The sequence below is a fragment of the Phyllobates terribilis genome, unplaced genomic scaffold (genome assembly GCF_046119375.1).
Source record: "Phyllobates terribilis strain yellow unplaced genomic scaffold, ASM4611937v1 Scaffold_8__6_contigs__length_399053987, whole genome shotgun sequence".
In the NCBI taxonomy this organism is placed as follows: domain Eukaryota; kingdom Metazoa; phylum Chordata; class Amphibia; order Anura; family Dendrobatidae; genus Phyllobates; species Phyllobates terribilis.
The window spans coordinates 300,094,794-300,109,120 of NW_027362768.1; the positions used below are offsets into that span (position 1 = coordinate 300,094,794).

General features: G+C 45.3%; 1 protein-coding gene across 2 annotated transcripts in view; it reads left to right on the forward strand.

Annotated features, from left to right (window-relative positions):
- Positions 1–14,327, forward strand: part of MKRN2OS (MKRN2 opposite strand) — a 16,743-nt gene continuing 2,416 nt past the window's right edge. Inside the window, exons 1-3 of one of the 2 annotated variants that reach the window (XM_073644492.1) lie at positions 1–79; positions 13,652–13,701; positions 14,102–14,264. In XM_073644492.1, the coding sequence (XP_073500593.1) occupies positions 60–79; positions 13,652–13,701; positions 14,102–14,264 (233 nt within the window). In that variant the 5' untranslated portion in view covers positions 1–59. Of the gene's footprint in view, positions 80–6,095; positions 6,460–13,651; positions 13,702–14,101; positions 14,265–14,327 lie in introns of those variants that run through there. The other variant, XM_073644491.1, reaches the window with a different exon arrangement.

Here is a 14,327-nt window from a genome sequence, read left to right on the forward strand (position 1 = left end):
AACCCATCACATGCTGAGAATGGGAAAAGCTGCCTCTTCCCAGAAATCCATTGGGGGTCATGCACACGGCGGTATACAGGTGCGGAAACGCTGTGGAGACTTCCACTTATTTCGCTGTGACAAATTCAGCGCAAAATCTTCTTGTTTTTTATACGTTTCAATGCAAATTTTACTCATTGCTAAAGAACCGCAGCATAAACTTACCCATATGTGAATTCTCGCCTAAGCGCGTGTTCACACTGAGCTTTTTGTAATGGTTTTGAGATTTTGCACCAAAATCCACATGAAAAACACATCAAATTATCAGTTTTCTATTCATCCATTCTGTTCGCAGGGACATTAGATTAGAAGCATCGTGAAATAAAACAAAAAATGCTGGAGAGCTGCGTTATAGGGAAGGTGCCATAAAAAATAATAATTGAAATAATGTAAAGTATTAATATTTATGTTTAATTTTTTTTATCATTTATTTCGAATGGCGTAAAGTGTGAAAAATAATTAAAAAAGGTTTGGTATTTCCACTTATAAACACTAGGGGGAGCAGCAGCTGAAATGTGCCATGACAACCTGGTGTACAACTAGCTCACATTTCGACTGCTGTAAATGTAGGCGGGGTCTGGTCACATGTCTGTGATGTCACTCCTCCCCTCCTCCCCTTCTGGGTGTTTGCAAAAGGATAAGAAAGAATGAAGTTTGGGATCAAAGTGCGATGCCATCCATGGTGACTGACAGTGATAGTGACAAGTACAGTGTCACCGAGGACGGCCGGCAGCACCGATTCTGTATCATGTGCTCGTGTTACATGAGTGTAGTGTATCAGATACGCGGAGTGTAGCACACGCTGGGGTTAGATACAGGACTCTGTGTAGTGTATCACACAGGATGGGATTAGATATGCAGTGTCTAATGTACAGTATGTAATATGTGATGTCCACTTCTATAGGAGCAGTGGTGTAATGTGTGACCCCAGCTCCCTCCACTTCTATAGGAGCAGTGGTGTAATGTGTGACCGTGCTCCGTCCACTTCTATGGGAGCAGTGGTGTAATGTGTGACCCCAGCTCCCTTCACTTCTATAGGAGCAGTGGTGTAATGTGTGACCGTGCTCCGTCCACTTCTATGGGAGCAGTGGTGTAATGTGTGACCCCAGCTCCCTCCACTTCTATAGGACCAATGGTGTAATGTGTTACCCCAGCTCCCTCCACTTCTATAGGAGCAGTGGTGTAATGTGTGACCCTGCTCCGTCCACTTCTATAGGAGCAGTGGTGTAATGTGTGACCCCAGCTCCCTCCACTTCTATAGGACCAATGGTGTAATGTGTTACCCCAGCTCCCTCCACTTCTATAGGAGCAGTGGTGTAATGTGTGACCCTGCTCCATCCACTTCTATGGGATCAGTGGTGTAATGTGTGACCCCACTCTGTACACTTGTATGGGATCAGTGGTGTAATGTGTGAAACTGCTCCGTCCACTTGTATGGGATCAGTGGTGTAATGTGTGACCCCGCTCTGTACACTTCTATGGGAGCAGTGGTGTAATGTGTGACCCCAGCTCCCTCCACTTCTATAGGAGCAGTGGTGTAATGTGTGACCGTGCTCCGTCCACTTCTATGGGAGCAGTGGTGTAATGTGTTACCCCAGCTCCCTCCACTTCTATAGGACCAGTGGTTTAATGTGTGAAACTGCTCCGTCCACTTCTATGGGATCAGTGGTGTAATGTGTGACCACTTGTATGGGATCAGTGATGTAATGTGTGAAACTGCTCCGTCCACTTCTATGGGAGCAGTGGTGTAATATGTGACCCCGCTCTGTACACTTGTATGGGATCAGTGGTGTAATGTGTGACCCCGCTCTGTACACTTGTATGGGATCAGTGGTGTAATGTGTGAAACTGCTCCGTCCCCTTCTATGGGATCAGTGGTGTAATATGTGACCCCGCTCTGTACACTTGTATGGGATCAGTGGTGTAATGTGTGACACTGCTCCGTCCACTTCTATGGGAGCAGTGGTGTAATGTGTGACCCCAGCTCCCTCCACTTCTATGGGATCAGTGGTGTAATGTGTGACTCCGCTCTGTACACTTGTATGGGATCAGTGGTGTAATGTGTGACACTGCTCCGTCCACTTCTATGGGAGCAGTGGTGTAATGTGTGACCCCGCTCTGTACACTTCTATGGGAGCAGTGGTGTAATGTGTGACGCCAGCTCCCTCCACTTCTATGGGAGCAGTGGTGTAATGTGTGACTCCGCTCTGTACACTTCTATGGGAGCAGTGGTGTAATGTGTGACCCCACTTTGTCCACTTCTATGGGAGCAGTGGTGTAATGTGATCCCCGCTCCGTCCACTTCTATGGGAGCAGTGGTGTAATGTGTGACCGTGCTCCGTCCACTTCTATAGGAGCAGTGGTGTAATGTGTGACCGTGCTCCGTTCACTTCTATGGGAGCAGTGGTGTAATGTGTTACCCCAGCTCCCTCCACTTCTATAGGAGCAGTGGTGTAATGTGTGACCCTGCTCCGTCCACTTCTATGGGATCAGTGGTGTAATGTGTGACCCCACTCTGTACACTTGTATGGGATCAGTGGTGTAATGTGTGAAACTGCTCCGTCCACTTGTATGGGATCAGTGGTGTAATGTGTGACCCCGCTCTGTACACTTCTATGGGAGCAGTGGTGTAATGTGTGACCCCAGCTCCCTCCACTTCTATAGGAGCAGTGGTGTAATGTGTGACCGTGCTCCGTCCACTTCTATGGGAGCAGTGGTGTAATGTGTTACCCCAGCTCCCTCCACTTCTATAGGACCAGTGGTTTAATGTGTGAAACTGCTCCGTCCACTTCTATGGGATCAGTGGTGTAATGTGTGACCACTTGTATGGGATCAGTGATGTAATGTGTGAAACTGCTCCGTCCACTTCTATGGGAGCAGTGGTGTAATATGTGACCCCGCTCTGTACACTTGTATGGGATCAGTGGTGTAATGTGTGACCCCGCTCTGTACACTTGTATGGGATCAGTGGTGTAATGTGTGAAACTGCTCCGTCCCCTTCTATGGGATCAGTGGTGTAATATGTGACCCCGCTCTGTACACTTGTATGGGATCAGTGGTGTAATGTGTGACACTGCTCCGTCCACTTCTATGGGAGCAGTGGTGTAATGTGTGACCCCAGCTCCCTCCACTTCTATGGGATCAGTGGTGTAATGTGTGACTCCGCTCTGTACACTTGTATGGGATCAGTGGTGTAATGTGTGACACTGCTCCGTCCACTTCTATGGGAGCAGTGGTGTAATGTGTGACCCCGCTCTGTACACTTCTATGGGAGCAGTGGTGTAATGTGTGACGCCAGCTCCCTCCACTTCTATGGGAGCAGTGGTGTAATGTGTGACTCCGCTCTGTACACTTCTATGGGAGCAGTGGTGTAATGTGTGACCCCACTTTGTCCACTTCTATGGGAGCAGTGGTGTAATGTGATCCCCGCTCCGTCCACTTCTATGGGAGCAGTGGTGTAATGTGTGACCCCCGCTTCATCCACTTCTATGGGAGCAGTGGTGTAATGTGTGACCCCCGCTTCGTCCACTTCTATGGGAGCAGTGGTGTAATGTGTGACCCCCGCTTCGTCCACTTCTATGGGAGCAGTGGTGTAATGTGTGACCCCCGCTTCGTCCACTTCTATGGGAGCAGTGGTGTAATGCGTGACCCCACTCCGTCCACTTCACTGTAAAATATTGATGTTTTCTATCCAAATCTTTTTTTGCTATTATGAAGCCTCTTCATCATATATGGCACCCCACATAGAAGCTAATGGGCTCTGAAGCTGGACTATCTATATCTATAAAAATGCAACATCTGCAGCACTCGCATTGAACCAAAGCATTTGATTCAGTGAACCTGAAATGCGTTGGTGGCAAAGGCTATAACACAATGCTTTATCTGATATAAAAAGGTGCAATACTTGAATGGTGTATATACACTGTGTTCCAAATTATTATGCAAATAATATTTTCTCAGATTTTCCCAAATTACCTATATGAATTGCAGTCATTGTAATTTTCCAGTCAAATAACTATTAGAGTACAATTGAAAGGTTTTTGTACAAACTGCCTATGATAACAGGATATTTAAAAAAATAAAAAACTCAAACTGCACTCAAAATGCATGTTCCAAATTATTATGCACAGCAGAGTTTTCAACCTTTTCATTTTAATAAAGAACAAAAAATGGTCATTTTTGAAATTATAAGCATTAGCAGGTTATTACAAACTGAAATCAAACAGTTTTCAACTCAAAACTTTATTCTAGGTGATCTTACATTTGCACATAGGACCCCTTGTTCGAAAGGAGCTTCTGAACTCTCTCGTCCATTGAATTTGTCAGGTTTTGGATGGTTTCTGCTTTAATTGTTTTGCATGAGGACAGAATACCCTCCCAGAGCTGTTGCTTAGATGTGAACTGCCTCCCGCCATCATAGACACTCCTTTTGATGATGCTCCAGAGGTTCTCAATGGGGTTGAGGTCAGGGGAGCATGGGTGCCACACCATAAGTTTGTCCCCTTTTATGCCCATAGCAGCCAGAGATGCAGATGTGTTATGTGCCCCCTACCTGAGCCGCCTGCCCCCGCACTTGAGTGGGTGTACGGAAGCCCCGTCTACGACTGGTCTGCCAAATTTGAAGACCAGCAGGGACTCCCCCTGACACCCACGCCTGCACCCCGGTTACCTGCCAAGGAGGAGAGGAGTTTCGGTGGGACAACCGGGAGGGGGACCTCATGGGGTTCCTGTGGGAGACCCAGGCCCTCAGGAGGGAGGAGTATTGCAGACGGGAGCTCCTGCAGCTGGAGGAGCATCATGACCGGCAGGTGCGGTGGGAGCAAATGGAGGCCCGGAACATGGCGGCCAAAACCCGGGTCCTCAAGGCAAGGTCCATCACACCCAGTCCCCGTCTGGAGGGGATAGTGGTGAAGTTCGACCTGGACGCCGGGTGGGGCTTCGTCAGAGAGCCGCAGACGGATCGGGACGTCTTTGTCAATCGGTCCAGAGGACCTGCCCCGCAGCGGCGGCTTCCTTTAGCCGCATACCACAGGTGGCGTCACGAACTATATATAAAAACTATAAATCCCCTGTAAATATTCCCCTTTTGATTGACCGCCCTGGGTCACGGACCGGGTCACCGCCACTGTGACATCTCCCCTAGCAACGACCGGCCCAGCACCAAGTACCCCACGACCCAGGGGGCGCGTCATATGCCACATATTCATGCCCCATACAGAGGCCACTCTTGCAAATGGCCCCTCCGTGTCTTAGGAGGGTTTTATACTTCCGTATGATCCATGTATTACAGTTTGAGTATGAATCCAATGCACGCTGAAGTCAGCTGTCAGCTTCAGAAGAGGACGCCACATGGCGGGTGAGCGGAGGAAAGGTGAGTAGAATAATTAATTTTTTCTATGCATTAAAGAACAGCAGCAGAATGGGGAACATATACCAGAATGGGGACCAGGATAGGGGACATATACCAGGATGGGAGATATATATACCAGGATGAGGCACATATACCAGGATGAGGTATACACAGTGGGGAAAATAAGTATCTGATACGCTGACGATTTTGCAAGTTTTCCCACCTACAAAGAATGGAGAGGTCAGTAATTTTTTATCGTAGGTCACTTTACCTTATTGCATGAAATAAGTATTTAATGCAATAGAAAAACAGAACTTAATATTTAGTTGCAATGACTTGATAACGCGGCACTATTGTGGCGTATTGTGGCGTATACGTCCCCCAGGACACTATTGTGAGTGGCGTATACGTCCTCCAGGATACTATTGTGAGTGGCGTATACGTCCCCCAGGACAATATTGAGAGTGGCGTATACATCCTCCAGGACACTATTGTGAGTGGCGTATCTCCTCCAGGACACTATTGTGAGTGTCATATACGTCCTCCAGGACACTATTGAGAGTAGCGTATCTCTCCTCCAGGACACTATTGAGAGTGGCGTATCTCTCCTCCAGGACACTATTGAGAGTGGCGTATCTCTCCTCCAGGACACTATTGAGAGTGGCGAATGTCTCCTCCAGGACACTATTGTGAGTGGCGAATGTCTCCTCCAGGACACTATTGTGAGTGGCGTATCTCCTCCAGGATGCAGTGACAGCTGCTGGGGACAGCTCAGGTGTTGTGCTGCTTCCTGTCTCATGTGACAGTCGGACAGCTCCGATGGCGACGTTCAGAGATCAGGAAGAAGCTGAAGCCCCGCAGCCTCTGGCACTGAGCCTGGTCATGTTCACACACTGTGATCGAGATATCTACAGCCGCTCTGTCCCTGAGCAGTGCCCTATTTGTGGGCGCACTGCTGTGAGCTCCTGGGACCTGCAGCAGGCTCCGGTCAGCATTCCCAACCCTTTTGTTAATGCACACAAGGAAAAATGCTCTTTTGTACTGAAACCAACAAAAGGCTACTTTCTGGGGTAAGTTAATCATCAATGAGACCTAATCTGTAGACTTTGTTGAAAATCAAAAGCTTCAATGTTTCCCGGCAACGCAACAACCTTAAAAAATGGCGGCTTTTGCATGACACGTACATAAGATATCGGTGCAACCATGATCTAAAAGTAGCTGCGCTTTCCATTGATTTGAATGGGAACAAAAAAAACGTTTGACTCAAAATACAGGAAAGACGTTCCCTCTTTGATTGACAGCTCTGGCTTTACAAGAGGAGGGTGGAGATAAAAAGCAAGTAAGTGGGAAGGTGTGCTGAATTTCTCCGACATCATTCTAAGAGTGCACTAAACTCCTGTGCTTGGTTTGAACAGTCAATTTGTACAGATAGACTCCCTTTAACCCCTTTACAACCCAAGGTGGTTTGCACGTTAATGACCAGGCCAATTTTTACAATTCTGACCACTGTCACTTTATGAGATAATAACTCTGGAACGCTTCAACGGACCCCCCTGATTCTGAGAATGTTTTTTCGTGACATATTGTACTTCATGATTGTGGTAAAATTTCTTTGATATCACTTGCGTTTATTTGTGAAAAAAAACGGAGGGATCTTTATGACAGAAAATACCCCAAAGTGACACCATTCTAAAAAGTGCGCCCCTCAAGGTGCTCAAAACCACATTCAAGAACTTTATTAACCCTTCAGGTGATTCACAGGAATTTTTGGAATGTGGAAGAAAAAAATGAACATTTAACTTTTTTCACAAAAATGTTACTTTAGACCCAATTTTTTTTTTATTTTCGCAGGAGTAACAGGAAAAAATGGACCCCAAAATGTGTAGTGCAATTTCTCCTGAGCACGCAGATACCCCATATGTTTTGGCGCACGGCAGGGCTCAGAAGGGAAGGAGCGCCATTTGACTTTTTGAATGTAAAATTTGCTTGAATAATTGGCGGACGCCATGTTGCGTTTGGGGAGCCCCTGATGTGCCTAAATAGTGGAAACCCCCCACAAGTGACACCATTTTGGAAACTAGGCCCCTCAGCGAACTTATCTAGATGTGTGGTGAACACCCTGAACCCCCAAGTGTTTTACAGAAGTTTATAACATGGAGCCGTGAAAATAAAAAAAAAATCTAACTTTTTCCACAAAAATGATGTTTTAACCCCAATTTTTTTATTTTCACAAGGGTAAGAGGAGAAAATGGACCCCAAAAACTTTTGTGCAATTTCTCCTGAGTACGCCAATACCCCATATGTGTGGAAAATACAGTGTTTGGGCGCACGTCAGGGTTCAGAATGGAAGGAGCACTGTGTGACTTTTTGAACGCAAAATTGTCTGGAATCGAGAGCGGACGCCATGTCGCGTTTGGAGAGCCCCTGATGTGCCTAAATAATAGAAACCTCTAACGAGTGACCCCATTTTGGAAACTAGACCCCTCAAGGATTTTATCAAGGGGTATAGTGAACATTTTGAACCCAGAGGTACACAGAATTTGATAACATTAGGTCATCATATTGAATAAGTTGTCATTAGTCTTGAGCGCAAGTGTTCGCTACTTGAGTTTGCTTCGGGTATGTATCAAGGGTGCTCGAGTAACATGCTAGAGTCCCCACCCACATGTTTCACTGTTATTAGACACCCAAAAAAAACACGCAGGGATCGCTCGTGCATGGCAGGCAATCCCCGCAAGGTTTTTTTGGCCGCGAAGCATATGGGGCGGAGACTCGAGCATGTCACTCAAGCACCCACGATACTCAGTGCATTCCCGAGCACCCGATGCAAACTCAAGTAGCGAGCACTTGCGCTCAACATTAGTCGCCATATTGTCATCTTTTTTTCTTTTACTTTTGAAAAAAATCCCAACGCCAGCACAACGCTAACCCTAGCCCAACCCCAACCCTAACCCCAACTTCAACCCCAGCCCTAGCCCAAATCTAACTCCAACCCCAACCCGAACCCTAGCTGTAACAATCAGCTGACACCCGGCGGCGATCGCGCCCGCACAGCATGATCGCAAAGACGTACTAATACGTATCAGGCTGTTAAAGCCCAGGGCGCAGATACGTATTAGTACGTCTTGGGCTTTAACCCCTTAACAACATTAGACGTACTAATACGCGTCTGTGCCCTGGGACTTAAGAGCCAGACCCGTATTAGTACGTCATCGCGATCGCGCACACACAGGCTGTACGGGCGCGATCGCCGCCGGGTGTCAGCTGATTGTCACAGCTGACACCCAGGGCTATGTGCAGGGAGCAGTCCCGCACCGCTCCCAGCACATTAACCCCCGCAATGCTGCGATCGAAGTCGATCGCAGCATTGCGGTGTCAAGGGGAGGTGATCGCAGATACTCACCTACTCTTCCGGCCTCCAGCGCTGTTTGCCGTGGCTTCCAGGATGTTGCCATGACAACATCCGGGTCACCAGACAGCAGGAAGATTTTTTGGACATGCGCAGTGCATCTCCAAACTATCTTCTCCCTGTCCAGCGCTGACAGCCTGCATGGCACAGGGATGGTGCTGCATTCCTGTGCCATGCAGGCGATCAGAATAAAAAAAGTGAAAGTCCCATAGTGGGACAAAGTAAAAAAGTATAAAAACTGTCAGAAAGTGGAAAAAAAAAATTTATTTTTTTTTTAAAAATATTAAAAAAAAAAAAAATAATCCACCAAAAATAAAAATATAATGTACCCATCAATAAATATTATTCTAAAAATAAAATAAATAAAAGTACACATATTTGGTATCGCCGCGTCCGGAACAACCTGACCTATAAAACTGTCCCACTAGTTAACCCCTTCAGTGAACACGGTAAAAAACAACAAAAAAAACGAAGCAAAAAACAATGCTTTATCACTATACCGCCAAACAAAAAATGGAATAACACGCAATCAAAAAGACGAATGTAAATAAAAATGGTTACGCTGAAAACGTCATCTCGTCCCGCAAAAAACAAGCCGCCATACAGCGCCATCAGCCGAAAAATAAAAAAGTTATAGCTCTCAGAATAAAGCTATGCTAAAAAATATTTTTTTCTATAAAATTTCTTTTATTATGTAAAAGTGCAAAACATAGAAAAACGATATAAATGTGGTACCACTGTTAACGTACTGACCCGAAGAATAAAGCTGCCTAATCAATTTTACCACACGCGGAACAGAATAAAAAAAAAACAAAAAAAACAATTCCTGAATTGTTGGTTTTTGTTTATTCTGCCTCCCAAAAATCGGAATAGAAAGCAATCAAAAAATGTCACGTGCCTGAAAATGGCACCAATAACAACGTCAACTCATCCCGCAAAAAACAAGCCGTCACATGACTATCTGCCAAAATCTGGAAAAATTATAGCTCTCAAAATATGGCGATGCAAAAACTAGATTTTACAAAAAATGTGTCTTTTAGTGTGTGACAGCTGTCAGTCATAAAAAACCCATATGATTCTGGTATCGCTGTAGTCTCACCGACCCGAAGAATAAGGTCGTCTAATCACTTATACCGCACGAGGAACGGCGTAAAAAATAAACTCTCGGGTTAGGGTTGGGCTAGGGTTAGGGCTAGGGTTAGGGCTGGGTTTGGGGTTGTGATGGGGTTGGGATTTTTTTCAAAAGTAAGAAAAAAAGATGACGATATGGCGACTAGTGTTGGGCGCAAGTGCTCGCTACTTGAGTTTGCATCGGGTGCTCTGGTATGCATTGAGTATCGTGGGTTTTTGAGCGACATGCTCGAGTCTCCGCCCCATATGCTTCACGGCCAAAAAAACTTTGCGGGGATTGCCTGCCATGCACGAGCGATCCCCGCATGTTTTTTTTTTGGGTGTCTAATAACCGTGAAACATGCGGGGCAGGGACTCGAGCATGTCACTCGAGCACACGCAGTACATGGTGCATACCTGAGTACCCGAAGCAAACTCAAGTAGCGAGCACTTGCACTCGACTAATGACAACTTATTCAATATGATGACCTAATGTTATCAAATTCTGTGTCGTACCTCTGGGTTCAAAATGTTCACTATACCCCTTAATAAAATCCTTGGGGGGTCTAGTTTCCAAAATGGGGTCACTTGTGGGGGAGCTCCAATGTTTAGGCACACTGGGACTCTCCAAATGCAACATGGTGTCCGCTAACAAATTGAATGGAAAATCGGCTCAAATTGTTAGCGAACACCATGTTGCGTTTGGAGAGCCCCTGTGTGCCTAAACATTGGAGCTCCCCCACAAGTGACCCCATTTTGGAAACTAGACCCCCCAAGGCACCTATCTAGATGCATAGTGAGCACTTGGAACCCCCAGGTGCTTCACAAATTGATTCGTAAAAATGAAAAAGTGTTTTTTTTTCCACTTTTTCATTTTTACGAATCAATTTGTGAAGCACCTGGGGGTTCCAAGTGCTCACTATGCATCTAGATAGGTGCCTTGGGGTGTCTAGTTTCCAAAATGGGGTCACTTGTGGGGGAGCTCCAATGTTTAGGCACACAGGGGCTCTCCAAACGCAACATGGTGTTCGCTAACAATTTGAGCCGATTTTCCATTCAATTTGTTAGCGGACACCATGCATGCATGTTGCATTTGGAGAGTCCCAGTGTGCCTAAACATTGGAGCTCCCCCACAAGTGACCCCATTTTGGAAACTAGACCCCCCAAGGCACCTATCTAGATGCATAGTGAGCACTTGGAACCCCCAGGTGCTTCACAAATTGATTCGTAAAAATGAAAAAGTGGAAAAAAAAAACACTTTTTCATTTTTACGAATCAATTTGTGAAGCACCTGGGGGTTCCAAGTGCTCACTATGCAACTAGATAGGTGCCTTGGGGGGTCTAGTTTCCAAAATGAGGTCACTTGTGGGGGAGCTCCAATGTTTAGGCACATCAGGAGCTCTCCAAACGCAACATGGCGTCCGCTAATTATTCAAGCAAATTTTACAATCAAAAAGTCAAATGGCGCTCCTTCCCTTCCGAGCCCTGCCGTGCGGCCAAACAGTCGTTTTTCCCCACCTATGGGGTATCTGCGTGCCCAGGGGAAATTGCACAACAAATTTTGGGGTCCATTTTTTCTCGTTACCCCTGTGAAAATAAAAAAAATTGGGTCTAAAGTAACATTTTTGTGAAAAAAGTTAAATGTTCATTTTTTTCTTCCACATTCAAAAAATTCCTGTGAAGCACCTGAAGGGTTAATAAAGTTCTTGAATGTGGTTTTGAGCACCTTGAGGGGTGCAGTTTTTAGAATGGTGTCACTTTTGGGTATTTTCTGTCATAAAGACCTCTCAAAGTGACTTCAAATGTGATGTGGTCCCTAAAAAAATGGTTTTGCAAATTTTGTTGTAAAAATGAGAAATCGCTGATCAACTTTTAACCCTTATAGCTCCCTAACAAAAGCAAAATTTTGGTTCCAAAATTGTGCTGATGTAAAGTAGACATGTGGGAAATGTTATTTATTAAGTATTTTGTGTGACATATCTCTCTGATTTAAGGGCATAAAAATTAAAATTTTGAAAATTGCAAAATTTTCGCCAAATGTCCATTTTTTTCACAAATAAATGCAAGTGATATCGAAGAAATTTTACCACTATCATGAAGTACAATATGTCACGAAAAAACTATCTCAGAATCAGGGGGATCCGTTGAAGCGTTCCAGAGTAATTACCTCATAAAGTGACAGTGGTCAGAATTGTAAAAATTGCCCTGGTCATTAACGTGCAAACCACCCTCGGGGGTTAAGGGGTTAAATGGTACTACATAGTGTAGGGTTTTCTACTCACTTCAGCCGCGTTAGTGGTAGGCACGGGACACTGTCTCTTTAAAATGTCCAAGGCAGGTTTATTATGCTGCATAAACCGCACTTTCAGAAGTAAACAAAAGAAAAGCCTTGTCCGGCACAGTGTAACAAAACAGAAAACAAACAGTCCGTCCAATATGGCGGGTTCACCCGCTCACGGTCATGGTCAGTGTCCTTTTGACAAAAACACTCTGGAGGTCTCCACACCTCCAGCCACAGACCCTGAATGAGACACTTGGTCTCCATTTTATACATACGCCCTGTGGGTGGGGATATGTGAGCAGCCAATCCCCCCTATCCCTGATACACCTAATTAACCCTCTCAGCACTACTTGTGCTGGAGCATGCTTTTCTGGTTTTACATCACTGAAGTTGCCAACCTCAGCAATACATATCTCCCCTCAAGGACATGTCCGGTGGCCATTTTACAATATGTATAATCTAAATCAGTGGCTCTACTGCTGTTGTCAAAGTAGCAGCATGCAGCAGCAAGTCTTCAGCTTTAAGGCTATGTTCACATCTGAGTTTTTTAACGTGCATTTATTTAAAATTCCATGGTGGGAGTTTTATCTACCAAGGATAAGGAAAAAAAAAATCACTTTGATGCAATACAGAATATCTTAAAGGGGTTGTCCACTACAGGACAACCCCAGCTTAATAAATTCAGGACCCCGATTAAAATAAAAATAGTGGATATTCACCTCCCGAAGGGGCCGTGTTGCAGCGAGGTTGACACTGCTGTTCCTGGAGAGTGACATGAGGTGTTATGCGCCTGCTGCATGATGACACCATGGCTCCCGTAAACCCTGCAGTCAATCAGTGGTCGCTATTGGACTGCTGCGTTCTCACTTCTTACACTTGATCGCCATACATCCAAGAGAAGACTGCTGCAGCCTCTGATCAGCTGCAGGGCTCACGTGACATAAAATTGTCAAGCGAGCCCCGGGGAGACCGGTCACCAACTTCACTGGAACACCCGTGCGGGAGGTGAGAGTATGTTATTTTTATCTTACAAGGAGAACTACTTAATTTAAAAAGGGGATGTCCAGGTAGCGAGTCTATAAGCACAACATGACTGCTCAAACCAAGCACAGTTGCTCGCACCACCCTTGGCGTGGCCAAACAGTTCAGTGCACCGTCCCACCTTCACTCTCCTCTGGCTCCTGTAATACCAGAGCTGTCAATCATGAAAGAGAGAGATGGAAAACAAGCAGATGGGAAGGTGGACGTAACTGTTTGGCCACACTAAGGCTGCACCTAGTACCTCTGCTTGGTTTCAACAGTCATTTAGTGCTGACAACTCCTTTTAAAATCCTGTTGCTCGTATATGTTTTGTGCTGTCCCTGGAGTTATTTACTTACTAGCGCTGCTATTTTGCTATACAAAATCTTCTGTACTGTAATTTATTTAAATGATGACTGCCTCTTCTCCTCGTTTCTTCTAGGGAGTACGATGGTTGCTCCGATCTCCATGTTGGCATCACTAGTTCTAAAGGTAAAGTTGCATGGGTAGCATTTAAGCACTATTCACATACACTGTGGTATCGGGGAATAATTTTAAAGGAATTGTGACTTATGCCATTATATAAGCCTACAATGCCGCCTATAAATGTTAAAAAAAAAACTAAATGACAGCATTATTTTTTTTTTACCATATCTTCCCAGTGTAGGAATGAGCAGTAGACTATTTTATCATATACAGTATAAATAAAAAAAAAGTCATGCTGGTGCACACACTCCTGCCCAGTGTATGCTGGACATGTACCCGGTGCACAGACCCCACAGATACGTCCTGTGCTTGCAGCGTGACTTTTCATATTTCTGATGCTTTCCCGTGAATCCCTCTTTTATATGAATTGTATGAGGAAACCACCTAATCGCCTTCTTTTCCCAAGGAATTGTGCACCATTACAATGAATCTGGCACCCACAAAGACACGAGCGGCTGGGAACAGTGTGTGGGCATACCGCTAGTGCCACCCGACCAGCATGCCCTCATTTACCAGTGGGATTCGTACCTAGAAGACTTTTCCTATAGTGAGAAATGGCTTCCTTACAGGTCTGTCTACCAGCTTCCACCGTAAATATTTTTTTAGGTTTTCCATGTTTCTATTAATTTCCC